The sequence below is a fragment of the Cynocephalus volans genome, chromosome 10, assembly GCF_027409185.1.
Source record: "Cynocephalus volans isolate mCynVol1 chromosome 10, mCynVol1.pri, whole genome shotgun sequence".
Taxonomy (NCBI): Eukaryota; Metazoa; Chordata; class Mammalia; order Dermoptera; family Cynocephalidae; genus Cynocephalus; species Cynocephalus volans.
Genome location: NC_084469.1, coordinates 28,099,150 through 28,121,444, shown reverse-complemented (window position 1 = coordinate 28,121,444; position 22,295 = coordinate 28,099,150). Strand labels below are relative to the sequence as shown.

The following is a 22,295-nucleotide window of genomic DNA, read 5'->3' as shown; positions in this document are numbered from 1 at the left end:
GGGTTCCCGCGCCGCGCGCCGCAGACCGCCCTCCGCTCCGCGCGCACGCGCGCTCCTCCAACGAGCCCGCGGCCGAGGCCACAGCGCCCCCTCTCGGCGCGAGGCCTCCCGCCAGCCCACAGGCAGGTACGCGAGCCTCCCGTGCCCGACTGCTGTCCTGTCCCGCCCCCACGTCTCCCGCCCCGCTCAGCCACCGTCTGTTCAACCCCCTTGCCCAGCCCTGCTTCCTGGGTCCCCGTCGGTCCTATCTTGTCTCTAGCCCCGCATCCCCCCCACCCAGTAACCTCCACACTGAATGCCTTCCTCGGGCTGCCCTCCAGCAGCACAGACAGCCACGCCACGCTCCGGGCTTCCTCCTCCGCAGCGGGACTCCCGCCCAGCCCACAGCCACGCAGCCTCCTTCGGACAGAAGCAGTCCTCTAATTTTCTGGGATCACAGACGCTTTTGAAACTTTGATATAGTCGTCCCCAGAAAACGCACAGTTCGAGCTCAAACATCTGTGGGACAGATCCAATCCAGTGAACCCCTAGTTTACAATCTGTACTTTATATAAAAACACACACTTGACTTCTTACTGAGAACACACACACACACCCGTGTTCTTCCCATACACTATTCTGTCTCCTTTTTTCCATTTCCCTTCTTCCCTAGACTTAAGAATCATCAGCCTCACATGTCTCTCACCCGCCACCCTCCAGCTTCTAGCGCCAGCTATCACCTGGAGAGTACAGAGGGGTCCGGCCTCAGCTACCCCAATGTGCCAAGTGGAGTTTGAGATGGCCTGTGCTGCTATCAAGCTGCTGAAGGGTCCTGTGAGCGATGAGGAGAAATTGCTGGTGTACAGTTTCTACAAACAGGCCACCCAGGGTGACTGCAACATCCCTGCCCCACCCGCCTCAGATGTGAAATCCAAGGCCAAGTGGGACGCGTGGAATGGGAACAAAGGGATGTCCAAGATGGACGCCATGAAGCTCTATGTTGCCAAAGTGGAAGAGCTGAAGAAAAAGGAGGCTGGCTGAGGACACACTGGCAGACAGAAGGAAGTAGCATGGCTCCTCTGATAGGGAATGGGCTTCTTAAAAGACTTTGATGGCTGAAATGTCCTGTACTAGTAGCAAGGTTATCTGAGACATCAATAAATCACCTAAACTGCATGACAGTGATTGCTGTTGGAAAAGAAACTCAGTGACTGTAAGAGTCCTGGGGAGGTGTCTAAAATGTATAAAAAGCATCTCTCCCCTAGGTAAAATTCCATCAAACTGGCTATTTGTATGGTTTTGAGCAGCATTCCCAGCCTTCTTGTTCCTAGAGCGTATGTAGATATTTGGCAGGAGTAGAGGCGGTGGGGGGAGAGTCATACTATGAAAATACCCAAGATTTGAGGTCATTGAGACCATTCTCAGTGAGTCACCTGAGGCCCTGGCCCCTTAGCTCTTCAGGGATTGATGACTCACTAATGTTGGAGCGAGCAGGACTGAAGCCATGTTGGGACCTAAAGCTGCCTGGGCTGTGGAGGTGGGGAGGAATTTTAAAAGGACAGTTTTTTTTCTCTCCACTCTTGCTTCCCAACCCCCGACTTTCTTATCTCCCTCGCTAAGTAGGAAACAAGGCTGAGAAGCTAATTAGCTTCTGCAAAGCTAACAGTTCTGTCTTTGAGACTTGTAGAGTTTTGAGAAATGATCAAGGCCAAACAACTGAAGCTGACCTTGGGCACTAGCCAAGTACACTGGCGCAAATCAGAATCTTGCAGAGTCCTGAGATAACAGTGAAGATGAAAACAGAAACCACATGAGGCCTTGGCAAGACCTTGTATCCAACCCATAGAAATGGACCCCTCGTAACTCACATCTCCAGCTCTCCTGCTTTTCACCTCCCACATTCCATTCCCTCAACCCTTCCTTTAAAAACCCCTCAGTAAATGTAAATCTTTTTTTTTTTATTTATTTTTTATTTTTTATTTATTTTTTAATTTTTTTTTCAAAGATGACCGGTAAGGGGATCTTAACCCTTGACTTGGTGTTGTCAGCACCACACTCAGCCAGTGAGCGAACCGGCCATCCGTATAGGGGATCCGAACCTGGAGCCTTGGTGTTATCAGCACCGCACTCTCCCGAGTGAGCCACAGGCCGGCCCCAGTAAATGTAAATCTTTGAGATGGGGTAGCCTACCATCTCCTTCAGCTGAATGCATCTGCTTTTTCTAACACCAACCATCTGACTTCTGAGTTTTTTTCTTTCCTTCTCAAGGGGTGGGGCAACCGGACCTGAGTCTGGTAACAGTAGTAACCCAACACTGTGGAGGGGAAAGGGGCTCTGCCTTCCAAAAACCTCCACTGGAACACAGGCCCAATAAAGTTAATGTTTTAAGGGAAGCCTAACTTTTAGTGACAATGTGGTGAAGTAACTGATGCATCACAACACAACTGAAAAACAATGGAGCAGAATCCTATCTTTCAGCCTGTGAAAGACTCATCTAAGGCCTAGCAACCAGTATTTTCTTGGGACTATTCTATAGCTAGCCCTGGGTTCTGCTTGGGGATGTTTGTGGGACAATTATGTATATGTGGGATTTGTTGTATGAGCACAACACACCCTTAACCTACGCAAATGCCAAAGTGCCTGAACTCAGTTTCTGCTCCTTAGCGTTAACGATCACAGAGGCATCAATGCACAACCATTGTGCCTGCTGGCTGGGATACGGAGTGCTAAATGGAATTCTTAAATACATTTCAGAGAAACAGGTCAGCTATGGCATGGGAGTTCCCAGTACTCTTCCTCAATTAAAAACTATTTTCACAGATCATGACATAAGGTCAGCTCCAGTTCATGAAGGCCCATTAAACAACAGAAGCGGGCCGGCCCATGGCTCACTCAGGAGAGTGCGGTGCTGATAAACAACAGAAGCAACAAACCATGAAGTTAGCTCAATGGGTTAGAGTGCATTGTTATAACACCAAGGTCAAGTGTTTGGATCCCTGTAGCCAGCTGCCAAATAAAAAAAGACTTCAGAGGAGAAAGGAAACCAAATCTCACCAGGTATCTTCAAGATCTTCTCTTCACATATTTGAAGGAAGTGCTATAGACTAAGTATATTACTTAAGAATGAAGTATACACACTGTATACCACAGTGACTAATGAACTATAAATTGGGCAAGAGCTACACTGTAAAACAGCAGTGCTATTCACTCTTCTTTGGAGGATATTATGAACACATTTTGATGCATTTAGGACCATGACTCATGTTCAATGTGAATTAATAGTAAAAATAATACATCTTGCCCCAAAAGGCGGCAGTTTAGGTATAGCCATACCAGTCTATAAATCATTATAGAACCTCATAAAGTAAAAATGTGCCATAATTAGGACTGCAGAAAGGAACTGTAGGGTGGATTAAAAAATAAAATAAATAAGGCTAATAAATATAGTGTATAGTGTGTTAAATTTTCCGGGGAAAAAGGAGAAAATAAGAATATATATATTTATATTTGCTTAATACTCAAGTGGTTACCTACAGAGGCAGGGGGAATGGGACTGATGGGAATGGGCAGGAGCAAGATTCTTTTAAAGTATACCTTTTAAGAATGTTTTGATTTTTGAACCATGTGACTCTATTACCTTAGATAAAGAGGTCTGAAGCAAGGGTTCTTCTTTATTAATCATTAAAGCCACAGTAAATTTCCTATTGATTTCCCAAAGGGTAGGGGTAAGAACTCTTAGACCAAATAGGTGGATTCAGTGGAGGGCTGGCCTATTAGTTCAGTTGATTAGAGTGCAGTGTTATTAACACTGAGGTCAAGGGTTCAGATTCCCTTACTGGCCAGCCGCAAAAAAAAAATTCCTTACAAGAATTTCAGTGGACAAGTTGGACACCTCCTGAAAACTCTGGCTGCTAAATTACAATGGCACTGACAGGTGAGGTGGACAGAAAGTCACATAAAGAAGCACTGAATGTTCATGGCTTTGTTAATTCCACCAAGATGTCAGCCAGACATGGATTTCATACAGTTAATTCTCCAGGCTAACCTAGGAGAACTCTTGCAACATGGTCATTCTAAAGCCCTCTGGATTTAAACTCAAGGCACATTTGAACTTTTCACTTAATATGCTAGGACTCTACAACCCCTTAATTCCAAAGCAAAATGACTACTTTGAAAACACAACTCTGGAGAAACTTAAGAAGTTTCCAACTTCATCTATCTGTTTGTTTATTTATTTTCTTCAAAGCTAGTCAAGTGTGGTCGTGGGGGGAGACAATGTTAATCAGCTTAATAATAACCCACAACCCTTGGACCAACTCCAATTTCATCTGTTTAAAACACTAGCCTGGGCAAAAGTGTCTTTTTTTATAACATCATTTTCAAATTGATCATACCATCCCCACAGAAGTAGGAAAGTAATCATAACTTTTGGTTTAAAATTACTAGCTGAACTGTGCAAAAATAAACTTTTGGATTCCCTGATAAAATGCTAAAGTTGTATACTAAATAGCTTTAGGATGAATAAAATATTAAAGACTGCAATAAAGGAATACATGACAGGCAATGAGAAATAAAAGGGGGCTGATCTCATAAAGCCAAAATTTCCCAGGTGGATAAACAGTATTAATTTCTATCATGCAAGTGCCCACTATCATGCACAGTCGTACATTTAAAAGTAAAGCATTTTGGTATGTCAAAACACAAGATAAGCAAATAAAGAAACCAGTAAGTGTTATTTAATCACTCAGTACTTACATAAACCACTTATTTTACTATAACAAACTTAGAAGGTACAATAGAGCAGACTGGGAAAAGTAGTTTCTTTTCACAAGAACAGCATTACTAGGGATAAATACCAAGAATTAATAATCCAATAGAAAATCTAAGAATTAACAAATCATAGTCTACAGAGACAGAAGTTTATCTGATTATTCAATATTCACATAATAATTTCCCCATGTATAGAAAAAAAATGAACCAGTTACCTAGTGGAGGAACATATATAACTTGGTTTGCTTTTAAACTCATGACTGATTCCCTAAGATAGGGAATTTAAGTTGAATGAAAAGTGTGGAGCCAGACAAGGATTTTTTTTTCTCTCAGGGAAGGTAAGATTGCCCCTTTAAGAAAGTAACTTGGAAATCCCCCCAAAATTTCTATGCCCACCCTCCCAGTAAGGGAGAACAACAAAGGTTATGATTTATAAGTGATTTTATATATGTTACTGTGGAACTAGTATCCCCTGAGTCAGTCCTTTCCAATCTCCTCAGTTTATTCCTAAAATTTGAACCTGGCCACCACTTTAAATAATGAGACTTAGAGACTGGTCTAACAGCTTGATTTTGGAAGCATACTCTAATGAATATACCCAATACAATTCTGTTTCTAGTTATTAAAACCTGATTGTTCTATAGAACCAAAGAGAAAACTACAATATTAAAAAAAAACATGGGGGCTGGCCAGTTAGCTCAGTTGATTAGAGTGCAGTATTATAACACCAGGGTCAAAGGTTCGGATCCATGTACTTGCCAGCCACCAAATAAAACCCATTTTTTTTTTTCAGGCTGAAATTATCTAATCCATTTTAAAATCTAACATCATCTTCTTTAATGTGAGGAGTTTAAAAAATTTAAAGAAACTAGCAAAGAGCTAGTTATGTAGCAACACACACATTAAATCCTTCCTGTATGTTTTCTCTGGCTACTCAAAATGTAAAAGCAAGTAAGACAGGAGTGTTAACTGATTCTGTTGGTCCAAGAAACAAAATTAAAAAAAAAAAATTTTAAATGTCAACATCTACCAGAGTAAGATATTAGAACAGCATATTACCAGATGCTAGGAGTATTACCATTATGATATCGCATACAGCTATTCCAGTCTGGGGATAATCCAATACAGTAAGTAATCTAATACAGTTACACACAGAATGTGCCATTCCAGTGACAGTGCAGATTACAGCAAGGGTTCTCTTTACCTGGACGAATGATAATTGGATTTCATTTCTAAAACATACCAGAACTTTCAAAGATTGAAATACACAAATCTTCACCACCCAAGCCTCCTTGCTTATACAGGAAACAACCAAGTTTAAAAGTATCACGGACAAACACATCAGGCCTCAGAGGTGCTGGACAGGAATCACAGATGCTTGTTCCACATGATGTCATCCATTAAACTGAAGCCTTTGGTTTATTTTGTTTAGCAAACCACTCATCACTTTTATCAGCCGCCATTGCCTATAAAAACAGAAATGGAATATACATGTATTCATGTCCAAAAAAGAAAAGACATAGCCACTTTATACCTCACTGCATTGTTCATCAAGAAATTAACGTGTAAAGAGTGTTCTCCTAGTATAGAGTACAAGGTTCAACGTGACAGGAGATGCTGGTGAGTACTGAGCAACTGCTTGTGGATTCTCACTCTGCTGAGTAAATGGCAAAGCCTGCAGCCAGGAAGTGTGGCTGGCTGGCTGGCTGGCTGCCTAGACTAGAGCAGGCACTGAGCATGCCAGGCTGTGGGGTCTTTGGTAGAACAGAGTGCTGTCACTCTTAGCATCTGGGTAGACTCTCAAGAACCTTTAGTGTTCATAAGACTCACGTGAGACCAAATATGAAAAGCTATTTGATGTTCTAGTTATTGAGCCTGAAAGATTCCCTTTTACTAAGCTTCCTCCCAACTTCTTCCATTGGTGTGGTTGGTTCTGTTCGGTTAGTTTCAGACTTCTTAATTAAAAATGAAGCCTTTTTAATACTAATGTTTTTGGTTCCATAAGAGTCCTCTTAGTTGTTCATTATGGAAAAACTTTTACTTATTCAGTCAAAAAGCAAGTATGGAAATACCTTTTTAAAAAGGACAGTTTTCATCATGAGCAAGGTACTACACTGGGTTCAGGTGTGGCAGCAGAGACATAGCTCTGAGGAGTGTAAAGAACAGCTAAGGACTCAGATATGGAAACGAGTTATTTTTTGCATGAGGGAGGTGTGTCTTTGCTCTATTATAGCCATGAACAAAGTGATATCAGACCAAAAGGAGAGGAGCAACTAACTGGTTGGAGAAATAGTATAAAAATACACATCTACCTCAGCAGGAAGTCACAAGATGATGTCTACAATTGAAAATGAGGAAACAGAAATATATATATAATATGTATTTATAAACTACGAAGCTGCAAGTGGCTGTCCTGGGACTCAGAGATGAGGCAAGACATTGTTGCATTTCATTTACACACAATCTTAGTACTACCTGATTTATTACTACTATTACTATTTTTTTTTTGGCAGCTGGCCAGTACAGGGATCAAACTCTGGACGTTGTTATCAGCACCACACACTAACCAAATGAGCTAACCAGCCAGCCCTGACTTATTATTTTGATGAACATAAAAAGTATTTAAAACTCAAAGATATGCTAAAAAAAGAAATCTCACAAACACTCAGAAGTTTCTGTCTTTTAGGAGCCATAAAAAGGGGGTGGAAGGGTAAGAACAACTAACTCTGGTTTGGAGAACCCAAGAAAACTTCTGAGTTTTGAAGGACAAGGTGAAGAAGAGAGGAGGGGAAAAAAAAAAACCTTTGGGTGGAGGCAAGAAGATATGTTTTGGTTACTATAAACTCTTCAGTGGGACTGGAATGGGAGTGGGTGAGAGGACTTAGGGAGGGAGACAGGACAGAAGATCAGAGAATAGGGAAGGGCCAGACATGTTACATCCTCTTTCAAAGAATATATCTTGGAGGCAACAGAGAGCTATCAGAAGATTTAACAGTTTAAAAAATTGCTGGATTTCAGCTTTGGAAAGCTAATGGAGACAGCAGGAAAGAGGCATGGACTGGAAGATGGCATGAGGCTTTTGCAGTACTATAGGGGATAATGAGGTCCTTTTCAAAAGGAAAGAAGACAGACAAAAGAAATTCCAGAGGTAAAACTGATAGCTCTTGGTACTGAGTTAGGGTTCAGGAGAAACATTAATCAAAAGTGGCTCTGTGTTGGGCCGGCCCGTGGCTCACTCAGGAGAGTGTGGTACTGATAACACCAAGGCCACGGGTTCGGATCCCGTATAGGCCTGGCTGGTTAGCTCACTGGGTGAGCATGGTACTGACAACGCCAAGTCAAGGGTTAAGATCCCCTTACTGGTCATCTTAAAAAAAAAAAATGGCTCTGTGTATAAATCTAAAACTAAAATAAAAAGTATATTAAATGTTAAAAAACAAATAGACTCTGAGGATTCTAGCTAGAACAACTGGCATAGTTAGATACACTATGCTGCTCAGGGGAGGAAGCAGCATAAAGAGGAAGAAAAAGAACTGGCTGTAAAGACCAAAAAACCTCTGTCCAAGCCCTTGCCTGCCACTTACTGAATGTATGATATTCACGGGTGTGTGGCTTAATCTTTTGGAGTTTCAGTATCCTCATATGCAAAGGGAGATGCTATCAACCTTGCAGGTTGTGGTAAGAATCAGAGAATGCATATAAAGCACTCACGAACATGTCAGTGTAAGAGATACTTAACGAATAGTAACCTTTACTTAATATTATTAAAAGAATGATTTTGAGGTAGGATAAATTAAGTGACAGCCATGCTGAGTTTGGGTTGCCCAGGTGAAGAGGTTCACTGGATATAACACTGGTCTGGGCATAAAAAGCACTAAACATAAAAGAAAAAGTTGATAAGCTGGACTTCATCAAAGTAAAAAATTCCTGCTCTTCAAAAGACTCCATTAAGAAAATAAACAGGCAAGTCATAGACTGGGAAAACTCCGTGCATTTGCAGATATCTAACAAACAACTTTTATCCAGAACGTATAAAGAATGCTAACAAACCAATAATAAAAAGATAAAATAATCAATTAAAAAAAATTTGAATGGGACTTAAGAAATGAACGAATATTCAAATAAGGGCCAATCTAAGAGAATAAAATAATGGGAGCAAAAACACAGAGTGAAAATATATTCATTTTAGAGATTAAAGAATAGCCCAAAATGGCTAAATGTAAAATCGATCAAGGTGTGTCTTTCAATTAGTGTGTCAAGCAGCCCACTGGATCATATAAATTGTTTTGTATTAATAGAGTCAAATTAAATTCAAGCTAATTACAAACCAACTGTATAAAGCTATTTTTTAGACAATAGAGAAAAAAAAAATTTTTTTTAAAAAGACGACCAGTAAGGGGATCTTAACCCTTGACTTGGTGTTGTCAGCACCAGGCTCTCCCAAGTGAGCTAACCGGTCATCCCTATATAGGGATCCGAACCTGTGGTCTTGGTGTTATCAGCACCACACTCTCTCAAGTGAGCCACAGGCCGGCCCCTAAGGATATACTGTTGATTTCAGTGTAATCATGTCAACATGGTATATAAGAAAATTGCTTTATTTTTACTTCTTTTTAATTGTCTTAAAATGTGTAAAATACTGAAGTGTTTAAGGGTAAAATGACATAATGTCTGAGATTTGCCTTAGAATTCTCCAGCCAAAGAAAAGGGAAGAAAATTGGGGGTGGAGATGGTGGGAAGAAAAAAAGAAAAATTATGGTACAGAGTTGATGGGTGACAGTCCCATAGAGATTTGTTGTACTCTTTTTTTCTGTTTATATTTGTAATTTTTAATCATGAAATAAAAAAAACAAAAACCTATTATGGAAAAAAAATGGACAAAAGACTTGAACATATAGTTCACAAAAGAAAAAAAGCAAATGGTCAATATGCATATGAAAAGGTGCTCAACATCATTAATCATCAGGGAAATACAAGTTAAAAACCACAATAAGAAACTATTTTACATATGCTAGAATGGCTTTAAAAAAAAAAAGCAAAAAAACTAAATGCTGATTAGCAGTCTTCTTCATGATAGATAAAAATGTGGAAACAACCCAAATGTCCACCATCAAAAGAATAGATAAACAAATTATTATAGTCATAAAATTAAATGCCACTCAGCAATAAAAAAAAGAATAAAAAAAAAGAACTATGATATATGCAATTACATGGAGGAATCTCAAAAATGTTGAGTGACAGAATAGTGACTGAATGATTCCATTTGTATGAAGTCTAGGAACAAACAAAACTAACCTACAGTGACAGAAATCAGAACAGTAGTTGCCTCTGGGAGATGGGGGTGCAAACTAACTGGAAATGGGCATGAGGGTACTTTCTGCAATGATGAAAATGTTCTATATTTTGTTTTGAGTAGTGATTGTATGAGTATAGTTGTACATTTTCAAAACGCATTTAAATTCTATGTAATCTATACCTCACTGACACTCCTACTACTTCTCTGGAGTTCAGGGAGGAGTTAGGAACTAGAAACTAGGAAGTCAGAGAATGGAGCAGAGGTAACCAGAGTAGTAGGTAACATCTCAAACTAGAGGAAGAATGTAGAATAAAAGACAGCCAAAGTGGGACAACGGATAAAAAACATTTGGGATCAGACAGGAACAGGTGTCTATGACTGAGGAGAAGCTGTCAGAGAGATATGAAGATGGCAGGACCATCTAACACCAAAGGAGAAGAGAGCTCAGAGGAAAAAGTTTGTCAATGGTATGAAAGAATGAGGAAGAAAGAGTCTAGCAAACTTGCCAACTGAGAGGGTGCCTGAGATTCTATTTTCCTTCATGATAAAATATATAAAGGCTGTATTTTCTACATATTTTTTGCTTTAATTAACATTGAGAATCTGCTATTATGTCAGTAGTTTGCCAACCTCTATTAAACACACAATGATCCTATGAGGTGGACATTCTTATTTTCCCAAATTTTTAGATAAGAAGACTGAAATTCAGAAAATTTAAGTAAATTACTTAAGGTCAGCCACACAGATATTAAGCGATAGAACCAGGATAGATTGATTCATTCCTTTAAACATTCAACCAAGTATTCACAGAATGTCTACTACATGTCCCAGGTATGTGCTAGAAGCTGGGATACAACAAAGAATGACTGCTTTAAATACTGCTGAAAGACTGAGTTTGATGAGAATAGAAAAGTAGTTGCTAGATCTAGCAAGGTGGAGGTCACTGATGACTTCAACGCAAGCACTTAACTGAGTGATGAGAGCCAGTGCAGAACAGGCTGAAGTATAAATGCAGTAGAAACAGTATGTAGGCATATTTTTTTAAAAAAGAAATATGGTCATAAAAAAATCTGTAAAAGCCCAGCCAGCCACCAAACAAACAAACAAACAAAAAAACCTGTAGAAGGGATATATGGTCAATAAAAGGTTTTTAAAAGATGGGAGCGGGCCGGCCCGTGGCTCACTCGGGAGAGTGCGGTGCTGATAACACCAAGGCCCCGGGTTCGGATCCCATATACGGATGGCCGGTTTGCTCACTGGCTGAGCGTGGTGCTGACAACACCAAGTCAAGGGTTAAGATCCCCTTACCGGTCATCTTTTTAAAAAAAAAAAAAAAAAAAAAAAAAAGATGGGAGCAATTGGAGCTTGTTTGTATGCTGATGAGAACAGTTTACTAGAAAGGAAGAGACTGATGCTATAGAAAGGAGAAAAGATGACCAAAAGAGTTTAGGAAGTGAGAGGGGTGTGGTATTCAGGCATTTCCATTCTCTAAGTAGAATAATGATCTATACAGGTTCCATTCTCTAAGTAGAATAATGATCTATACAGGAGCAGAGGTTCTCCAAGGCAGCCTGAGGCAGTGGGAAGACACAAATGCTGAGTCCAGATAAGGGGTCATAGAAAAGTTACCCCAACAGCAAAAGGACATGGTTCTGACAGTGAGAACCTGGACCCTGTTGCTTTGGCCCTTTCCCACACACTCTTAATCCCATCCCCCTTAGGCTTATGGTGATACAAATTTAGAAATGAGACTCACGTCATCCAACAATTTGCTTCCATCTGGATCTATCTTAGAAAGTTCTCGAAATGCTTCATCCCCAACAAAGCAAATTTCATGTCCATCCTATATCAATAAATAGAATAGATATGTGGCAAGAAGATATCTCCAAAGAAATCCCAGGTATAGCCTGTCTCCTTTCTGAGTAATACTTACAGGGTCGGCCAGAATGACTACTTGTACTGTTGCTTTCCCTGGAGTATCCAGACTCACCAGGGGAGTCAGAATCTTCTGGTTCTCCCTTTTCATCAAGTCTTCTAAGTCTGGCAACTTGAGGAAAACAAAAAGGCAAAGTAAACGAGAGGTCACGTCCTACTCTCATGGCACAATCCTCATCAATCCCACAGGAATATCAGATTACCCAGAAAGAACCAAGGCACCACTTATTTGATTTTATTATCTTATTCACTCTTTTTTTTTTTTTTTTTTTTTTTTGGCAGCTGGCAGGTAAGGGGAGGGGATCCGAACCCTTTACTTTGATCTTAGCCACTCTTAAAACAACTATTGAACTTGATACCAAAGTCACAATCAGAATAAACCTAAAGAAGGGAAGGCCAAGGTTCTTAGCTGGGTTGAACTAGCTAGTCACAGAGCTTAAATAAAAGATCAGGTATCAAACATTACCTCTTTTTTGGGACAAGAAAAGGCAATTCTTCCAAAAGCTGCTGCATGATCAACTGCACCCTTGATGCCCTGTAGCTCCAGCTTACACTGAACAAAAATAAGAAAGTGGGTTTATTTTTTGGAAAAGGTTATACATGTGTGTGGTTAAAAAAGAAATCCGAACAGTACTAAAGGAATAAAGTAAAAGTAAACACTAAGTCTCCCTCCTACACTCTCCCTGGAGACAACCAGTCAGCAATTTCCTTCTAGACAAATTGCATGCTTATCTTTTTTTTTTTTTTTTAAACAAAAATGGTAGCACAATTTACAAATTATTCTGTCCCTTGTTTTTCTCCACTTAATGTTACTGTATCACTACATAAAGACTTGCTCAGTCTTTTTGATAGATGCATAATAATCCATTCTATAGATGAACCATAAATTATTGAAATATTCCTCTAATATACAGGACACTGAGGTTCTTATATTTTTCTTTTACAAACAATGCTGCCACAGATAACCTTGTATATACTTCTTTTTGCATATGTATGATAAGTACATCTGTAAAATAATTACTAAGAGTAGAATTGCTGGGTCAAAGTACCATGACTAAATTGCATTCAAATGCTAGGTTATTTAAAAAAAAATGAAAATATATCATGCATTAAATCCTGTCTACATGTCTTCTGACTAAGCAATTCTACTCTGAAAGAACATATCTCCAAATATAAACAAAGGTAATATCTGGGTGGTGAGGTTATCACTAATTTTTATTTTCTTCTTTCTGTTTATCTGTCTAAATATTGAATTGCTGTAAAGAAACTATGGGAACAATCTTCATGTTAACCTCATATATAAGCTAAACTCAAAGTAACAAGTTGGTTATTTCTCTCCAAGATTGTTCACCTGGTTATCAGCATAGCCCAACAAAGCCCTTTGCTTCTCTTCATCTTTTTCATAAATTTTCATTCCTAGTAGATTAGACCAGTAGTTCAAGGACTTCTGAAGATCAGACACTGCTAGAGTTACTTTTAATACAGGATCTGTATGGTAATAAAATAGCAGGAACAGACAGGTCAGTTCAATGGAATATAATTGAAAGACCAAACAGCCTGAAGCATATATGAGAATTTAACTGATGATAAGAAACGGATTTTAAGACACTACAAAAGGCTACATTATTCAATAAATGGCACTAAGATAACTGGCTAATCATTTGGTGGGAAAAAGTTACACCTTTGAACTAAATGGCAAAATATATTCCTGAGGGGTTAAAGGATTAAGTTAAAAGAATGAAACATGAAAATACTAGATACAGGTGATTATTTATGTAATTTTGGGATGGAGGAAGATTTTTCTTTAAATCTGACACCAAAGATAAAAAAAGCATAAAGATCCCCAAACCAGCCAGCAATCCCCCCAACCCACAAAAAGAAAGAAAGAAAGAAAGAAAGAAAAACCATGAAGAAGAAAGGTCTGCTATGGGTTAATTACACAGAATGGAAAACTAGACAACAACCACCAAAAAAAGAATTACAATCAAAATTAAAGAGTAAACAACAAAGTAGAAAAAAAATTTTTGCAACACATAGGACAAAAAGTCCTTAATATGTCAATCACCTTTAAAAATGAATAGGAAGGAACATCCTAGAAAAATAGGCAAAAGGCACAAAGCAGTAATCCTTAGAAGGAACTGGAATGATCAATGAACATATGAAAAAAGATTCAATCCTACAAATAATGAAAGAAATTAAAATTCAAATATTTTGTTATCTAATTGGCAAATAATTTTAAAAGTTAGCAGTGCTAACTGTGGAAAGTTACAGTCACAGAATACTGGTAGACCGTAAATTAATACATTTCTGGGCAAAAGAAGTATCAAAACCTTCAAAAACGTACATTGCCTTTGAAAGAGCAAATCTACTTTCAGCAATTCAAAAAGTAATTGTGGATATATGAAGGGTTTTCGTCACAAAGGCATTCATCACAGTGTTGCTTAGAACAATGAAACACTAGGAACAACATAAATATCCAACAATGGAGAATTGTTTCTCTTCCTAAAATGTAATAACGCAATGGAATTCCTACAAAGGGATATGAAGATATATATTTAATTATATACATATATATATATATTTTTTGCGGTTGACTGGTAAGGGGATCCAAATCCTTGACCGTGGTGTGGCAACACTGCACTCTAACCAACTGAGCTAACCAGCCATACTTATATATTTTTAAATACTTGTAAAAGATTAGAAAGATATACTCTAAAATGTTAGTGGTGATTATATCTGGATATCTAGGTACTTCTTTCTTTTTTTTTGGCTCATCTGTTTCTTTCTTTCCTTTTTTTTTTGGCTCACCTGTTTGTCTAAGAAAATAATCTATATTACTTTGTAAAAAGAATAAAAGTTATTATTAAAACACCTAACATTACTGGAAAGTTTTTACATTGTAAAGGTATTCTCTGAAGAGCTATTCCATGTCCACATCTGACTACGATAAATGCAATACATTTTTCTTTGGTTTTCACTGCCTTAATCCTACTTGCTAGAATAGCAATACAATGACTAAGCAAGGTGTTTCTCACAAGTGCCTCTGTCTGGTGGACTCAGTTTTCTCCACTCATTTCAAAATCAACAAATCCCAGTTGACTCAGAGCCTGAAGGCATGCAGGGGCAGGAATAGTAACATGTGGGTGAAACTGCAAAGGAGTAAGTAATACAAAGGAAGGATGGATGCCAGCTGGACTGACAGATCTGACTACATTTGATTACATAAATTAATGCCCCAACAGTATTACCATTCCAAAGGACAAGAACATCGTCGGATTGTGGAGCTCCCCATTATTTCAAGGGCTGAGTAAGACTAGAGAAAAAAATGTACAGTGGAGTCTGTTGCAGGAGTTAGGTTTTTTTTTTCTTTTTTTAAAAGATGACCGGTAATGGGATCTTAACCCCTGACCTGGTGTGTCAGCACCACGCTCTCCCAAGTGAGCCAACCAGCCATCCCTATATACGGATCCGAACCAGTGGCCTTGGTGTTATCAGCACCACACTCTCCCAAGTGAGCCACAGGCCAGCCCTGGAGTTGGGTTTTAAAGTCAGTATATACAGGCTGGTCGGTTAGCTCAGTTAGAGTGTGGTGTTAATAACACCAAGGTCAAGGGTTTGGATTCCCTTACCAGTCAACCGCCAAAAAGTAAAATAAAATAAAAAAAATAAAGTCAGTATGTAAAGCAACAATCACCAATCAACAAAAATAACCATAAAAAAATCCCTTAAGTCAGCAGCGAAATACAGAAATACCAACTCTCAGTAAGCCCCAACACAGCTACTCTAATCTCCCACATTGGAATGAATTGGTCTTTCTTTTGCTGAGCACCAGATGAAAACCAAGTAGCATTAAACATTATAATCAGACTCAGCCTGAGGCACACCAGCAGAAGAAAGAATTTATATGGCTCCCATCTCAGGTCCATTTACAGGCATATGTTTACTGAGTAAAACAGCAGGTAAAACTGCCCTTGCTATTCACTAGAATTTCCCCCTTTTTCTTTTCTTTTTGTTTTGGTCATGCACGTAATTGTATTTGCAGGAACTAAATATACATGATAAGGCTGGCACTACAAAGTTTCCCTCCTGTTCTGTGCAGCAGCAGTATGGTGGGCTCCTCACTTCCATTCCATTCCCCATTCACTGAGCACTGGAGTTTAGGAACTATTTCTCTTGCCGGTGATTTGTTCAGGAACAGGCACAGTATAACAAATCTGACCAGGAAGTTTGCTGGAAGATTCTAGGAAAATTTTGTTCTACTCTTTAAAAAGAACAGTAAGAAGTCGGATTCTCCCTCCCTTACCAGATGTGAATGTGGGAGCATGGAGCCCCGACTGCTACTGGCAGACATTCTACAACCATGAGGGAACTAGCTCTAGGAGGAGTACACCAAGGACAACAGAATATAGAAAGAGAAAAATCTGGGTTCTTGATGTCATTGCTAGTTGTTCAATCAGCTAAACTTCTAAAATTTTTCCTACCTGTTGAATGTCTGCCCTGTGAGCTAAAAAATTTTCTTATTGTTCAAACTAGTTTGAATTAGGTTTTCTGTTAGTTGCACCTGAAAGAATCCTAATGTGATATATTACCAGTACAGCAGAACCAATCTAGATCTTCTGTGGTTATGCGCTAAAGATCTAATATGAGAATATAATTTCTCTGAGAACAGGTAACACTGGCTTGGGAAGGATGTCATGCCAACACAGAAAGACTCTACAAGAGAAAGAAATGCCATTCCCTCTATCCTCCCATCAAACATGCCTTTACACAGAGGCTTTTTACTAGTCCTGGGATAATTACCTGCCTGAGGCAGATTGCAATTCTGCAAATAGAACTTAAATCCTCCTGGGGCCTCAGTTTCAAAAACACCATCTGCAACTTCAGTGAGTGGCCACTCCAGCTTCCTGGCATTGCTGACAGCCTGGCTAGAAGCGAGCGTGATACCCTATGACAAACAACATCACCCAAGTAGGTAATAACAACATCTTTTATAGAACAAGTTAATGAGCCAAAACCCATTACCTTTACATCATATTACCTAAGATTTAATTGGCATTCAAAATTTTTTTCCAGTGATTTTAAAGCAGATTTTAAAGGTGTTTTCTCCCACAAAGATTCAGACCTTCATGAATTGTAGGACAGAAATTCAAATGCCAGTAAAGCTTGATCCATTTAATACCAAAGATAACTTCTAATTTTAAAGATCTAGCCAGAGAAATCTTGATCTTACCTTGGCCGGCCAGCTACCTATTTAAGATGACTTATTTATATTTTTGACATTTTTTTTTTTTCAGCTGGCCAGTTCAGGGATCCTCTACTTTTTTTTTTTTTTTTTTTTTTTTTAAAGATGACCGGTAAGGGGATCTTAAACCTTGATTGGTGTTGTCAGCACCATACTCTCCCAAATGAGTTAACCGGCCATCCTTATATAGGGATCCGAACCCATGGCCTTGGTGTTATCAGCACCATACTCTCCCAAGTGAGCCACGGGCCAGCCCTATATTTCTGCCTTTTAAAGAAAAATTTTAAGCAAACTATCAAGGCATTCTTTAATTTCAATTAAAGTATCTAAAAATGTACAGTTATGACTTCTGATAAGGCCAGCTTCATTTTTAGCTTCGATAATGATAACAGTCTCCTTGCCTCCAGTATTAAAATTAGCAATCCATCATCCAGTCTGCAGCCAAAATAAACTTTCCAAAACACATCGTATAGTATATTCTTGAGGCAGCATCCAGATCTTGGTTTTCCTCTGCTCAAAATGCTCCAGTGGCTCTTCATTTCACTCAGGGATGGCTGATAATGGCCTAAAAGGCCCAACAGTGTCTGATCCATGCCACTTCTGACTCCATCTCTCACTACCTTCCCTTCACTCACTCTATTCCTGCCATACTGGCTTCCTTGCATTTTCTTAAACATGCCAGGCACTGTTTGAGGGCTTTTGCACAGGTGCTTCTCTCTGCCCGGAATGCTCTTCCCCAAGATATCCACATGGCTAACTCCTCACTGACACACACCTTTAACACCCTACTTAAAATTAAAACCAGCCATCTACCCCAGCCAAAAATCTGCTAGAATAAAATGGTATTTACCATGAAGTCATTGCCAAGTTTGTAGTCTCCAATGCCATAATTGTAAGTTAGCTCTGCAACAAAATGATCATCCTCAGGCCCAAATCCCACCATTGTTTTACTCCATTTCCCATCATATGGCCTAGAAAAATGAAAGCAAATGAACCCAGTGTCAACAGACAAAATCTGCCTTAGTCCTCCCCAATCAATTATTGGGCACAGAGAGGTGGGCAGCCCCTTCCGGTCCTGTAAGTACTCAGAAGATGAGAGGACCTGAGAAGAGCTGTGGACCGTGCTTATGGCCCCCAACTACAAGCTCCAAAGACTTCCTATTTGGCATTTACTTGAGGGAAAGATTCGCTTACCTTTTCTTTAAAGCAGGGACCAAAAACTTAAAGACAGTTCTCCCACATGACCTTAGTTTTTCTTTACATGTCAATTAACAAGCATACAATGTCCAAAAGACCTTAGAATTTTCTAACTTGTCATGAGATACTTGACAGCCACTGCCTCATCCACAGCAAATATTTATTTGTTTGAGGTATAATATGAAATATGTTTGTTTTCCTAAATATATGTGGTCCCCTAAAACTCTTGGAATTTCTTGAGTGACAAGAGTGTCTTTTGTTATTCAGAATGAGTCCCTTTCAATTACACCAGAGTTCACAGTAACATGAGGTGACTTAAGGTAGGGCCTCTAGATAGCCTCAGGACAGGGTTGGTCACCCAGGAAAACTGGTGATCAGATGATTTAGAAATTTCAGCCCCACCCATGGACCTCTGGAAAGGCCTGGGTTGGAGATTAGACTCTATTAAACTGTATAATAAACTGTTGAATAAGATTTGATAAATTTCTGGGTTGCTGAGCACTTGGAGGGTGGCGTGCCCAGAAAGGCACCCTCCCTCCATCATACCTTGCTCTATGCATCTCTTCTATGTGGCTGTTCCTGAGTTATTTCTTTTATAATAAACCAGTAAATGTAAGTAAAAGTATTTTCCAAGGGCTGGCTGGTTAGCTCAGTTGGTTAGAGAGTGGTGCTGATAACACCAAGGTCCAGGGATCGATCCCTGTACTGGCCAGCCGCCAAAAACAAAGTGTTTCCCTGAGTTTTGTGAGCCACCGTAGCAAATTATCAAACCTGAGGGGGCTGTGGGAACACCTGACTTATAGTTCGTCTGTCAGAAATACCAGAGGCCCAGACTTGTAATTGGCATCTGAAGTGGGGGCAGTCTTGTGGGTCTGGGTCCTTAACTTGTGGGATCTGACACTAACTACAGGTAGATATAGTATCAGAATTGAATTAAATTGTACAATACCCATCTGGTATTCAGAGTTGGAGAACCACTTGGTGTGTTACAAGTGTTGTATAAGAATGTAGAGAAACAGTATGTTCCCCCAGCGCTCCTGACATTACTTCCCTAGTTATTGCCTCCTTAATTTATTCTACTGCTAAATACTCACTTTAAGAAACTGCTCTCCAGGGGTATTTAAACCATGAAGGAAATTTTAAGAAACAAGATATCATACCCATTACAGGCAGCTTTGCAGCCTTCTTCAAATTCCTCATGCCGCAGAATCTGGTAAGGGAATTAGAATATACTGTAAAGTTTTACTGGCACTGTTTACAGCATCTTCAGCACAAAATAAAATGTGATAAAATGTGATAAAATAAAATAAAACGGATATTATATCATTTGTAAGCTTTACTTGCAAAAGAACAAAAGAAAATGAGCTTTGTACCTTTCCTAGGCTAGAAGTAGTAAAGGTGAGGAAGAACAGTTTGATGCCTTGGGTCAGGCTACCAAGCAAGTTGTGAAATATATTTAGGTTGGGAAACAGCGCTGTGCAGTGGGAAAAGTGTGGCCTTCAGATTTAGAGAAGTCTGATTTGGAATTCTGACTGTCACTTAGTAGTTCTATAACTCTAGAGCAAGATGTTTAGGATCTGAGTCTCAGCCTCCTAATATGCTGTGAAAATGAATAGCTTATTAAAGCATCTAATACAGAATCTCATATATAATACGCTCTCAATGTGTTTGTTTTTATTTTCCTTGACTGCTCCAGTTCAAGCTCCCATTACTTCTTTCAAAGACTATTATAAATCATCTTTATTGATCTCCTTCCTTCATACACCATAAATGTCCCTAAAGCACAGCTCTGATCACATCACTGCCCTGTTAAAAATGTAAGCAAGGTCCCTACTTACTGCAGCATATAATCCAAATTCCTTAGCATAGCATTTAAGATACTATTAGAAGCAATTTAGTGTAGAGACAGCACAGAATACATGGAGTACAAAGGGAGTCACCCCTGCCGAACACCTCGCTTAGGTTGTGGTCTGACCTTCCCAGAAGCCAGGAGAATGAGGTAACAGCTAATTTCTCAAATAGGGCAGTTTTTATCTTCAAAATGTATGATAATAAATTTCCCTCTGCTTTAATCCTTACACAAAAGAGATAGCCTGAAGTAACTTGATGTTAACAAGTCAGTTATTTTTCTGTCTTTCTGTCTTTCTGTCTCCGAAAGTAACTTTGAAATGGCCAATCCACTTTTCCTTCTTTGCTTCTGTTTTCTTCAGCCTTTTTCTGTCTATAAAATCAACCTCCTCTGCTCGGCTCATTGGAACACTTATTCAATTTTCCATAATGTGTCGCTCGATTCTATAATTGAAATAAAACCAATTGAGATCTTTAACTAAATTTGTTGTAATTTTGTTCTTTGACATGACAAATGTGCAAACGACCCTGGTATCTGTTCTCAAATAGAGCCCACAGTCTGGGATGGGGTGGGTGTGGGAATTGGATTTGTACATAGCTAACAGTAATGGAAGTTAGAATTCGATAAGGATAGTAGAAAACCATAAAGCTCTTCCTTATTGCATTTTCTTATTGATCAAAAGGTTTTTGAGAAGATTAAACACATTATTATATGTGTAATATTTGGCACATTGATTATATGTGTTATATAAGTGTTAGCTATCACTATAAAAATAAGAGATTTTCCAACTTGGGTCTGCAGGAAATAACTCATGGAGACCTTACATTCAAACTGACTTCTGAAGATAAGTAGGATTTCCACAGATCAAGATTTTAGTGATGAGTTACATTAGAAAAATTGACTAGCCAATACAAAGATAGTGCATGTTTGTGAAACACCACTAGTTTTAGGTGCCTTTAGTTGAGGTTGATTAGGTAAAGTTGAGGAGATGAAATAAGAGGATGAATAGGACATTTGCACTTTTGTCGCCAAAGCTAAACGTAGTTATCTTTTAAGTGACTGACGAATTAAGATAACTCCCTTTGCACTCCACGTCTTCTGCACTGTCTCTACACTAAGTTGTACTCTTGCACATCTAAAGCCTTCCTTACTAGCGTTGTCCCCCACTTCCCTAGCTGATCAGGAGTCTCCCAATAACTTCCACCTGCGTTTTCCAGCCAACCGACCCCTGCACAACTTCTCAGGACTGTAAAGAGACCGCTTCGGGGAGGTGGAGAGGAGAATGGGTTCTAACTTCATACTTAGATCTGGACTGTTGAAAGGAGAGTTTACCCAGATTGAGTATATTAGAAAGACCACTCTGACCATCCCAGATAGAAGCAGAACTTTGAACATGCTCGTTATCTAAACCGAAAGGCTGCAAACCGAAAGGCTGCAAACCGAAAGAGACGGAGTTATTAACTGGAAGAGTATTATATAACTTTTTGTTTGTTTAGTGTCTTTCCCACTAGACTGTAAGCTCCTCAAGGGTAGGAGCTCAATAAGCATTTGCGAATGAATTTAAATGAAAGAACGTGAGTGGGCACATAGCCAGCGACAAGTAAGTGTTATCCCCTTTCAAAGGCCTATGAACCCAACTAGGTACTTGCGACTCTTCCTGAAGCCGAAAACTTCGCAGAGCCAACGGGGAGTCCAGTGCCTAAGGTCGGACACCCTCTGGTTGACGTTCACGACACACCCATTTCTCCCATCCCCCCGCCAGGTGCGGCTTGGCCGCCCGTTCCAGACTCGCACGCCAGCCCCTGTCGGCCCCGGCCTGCACCTTCATCCCCAGGACATCCCGATAGAAACGCGCCGTCTGGAAGCGGTTTCCCACTTTGAACACGAAGTGGAGAGCTCGGCGACCAGCCATCACTCCCGTCGCCACACAGCAGGCGCGCGCACACCGCAGCCCTACCCACAGAAGACGCAACGGGCCGCTGACGTCACTAGTAGTCGCCGGCGCGCTTTCGTGACGTAACCCCTGG

At 39.7% G+C, this 22,295-nt stretch overlaps 2 protein-coding genes across 2 annotated transcripts; one reads left to right on the top strand and one right to left on the bottom strand.

Annotated features, from left to right (window-relative positions):
- The first annotated feature begins 744 nt into the window (after positions 1-744).
- On the top strand, positions 745-1,139 carry LOC134386821 (diazepam-binding inhibitor-like 5). The gene has a single exon (XM_063108947.1). It carries the CDS (start codon positions 757-759, stop codon positions 1,018-1,020), a length of 264 nt encoding a protein of 87 aa, XP_062965017.1. The 5' UTR covers positions 745-756; the 3' UTR covers positions 1,021-1,139.
- Positions 1,140-4,693: 3,554 nt separating this feature from the next.
- On the bottom strand, positions 4,694-22,216 carry GLOD4 (glyoxalase domain containing 4). Its single transcript, XM_063110686.1, has 9 exons — positions 22,091-22,216; positions 19,580-19,629; positions 18,073-18,193; positions 16,781-16,925; positions 13,332-13,468; positions 12,447-12,533; positions 11,979-12,092; positions 11,802-11,888; positions 4,694-6,215 (listed from the first exon to the last, which is right to left on the bottom strand). Exons 1-9 carry the CDS (start codon positions 22,178-22,180, stop codon positions 6,150-6,152), a joined length of 897 nt encoding a protein of 298 aa, XP_062966756.1. The 5' UTR covers positions 22,181-22,216; the 3' UTR covers positions 4,694-6,149.
- Positions 22,217-22,295: the final 79 nt, after the last annotated feature.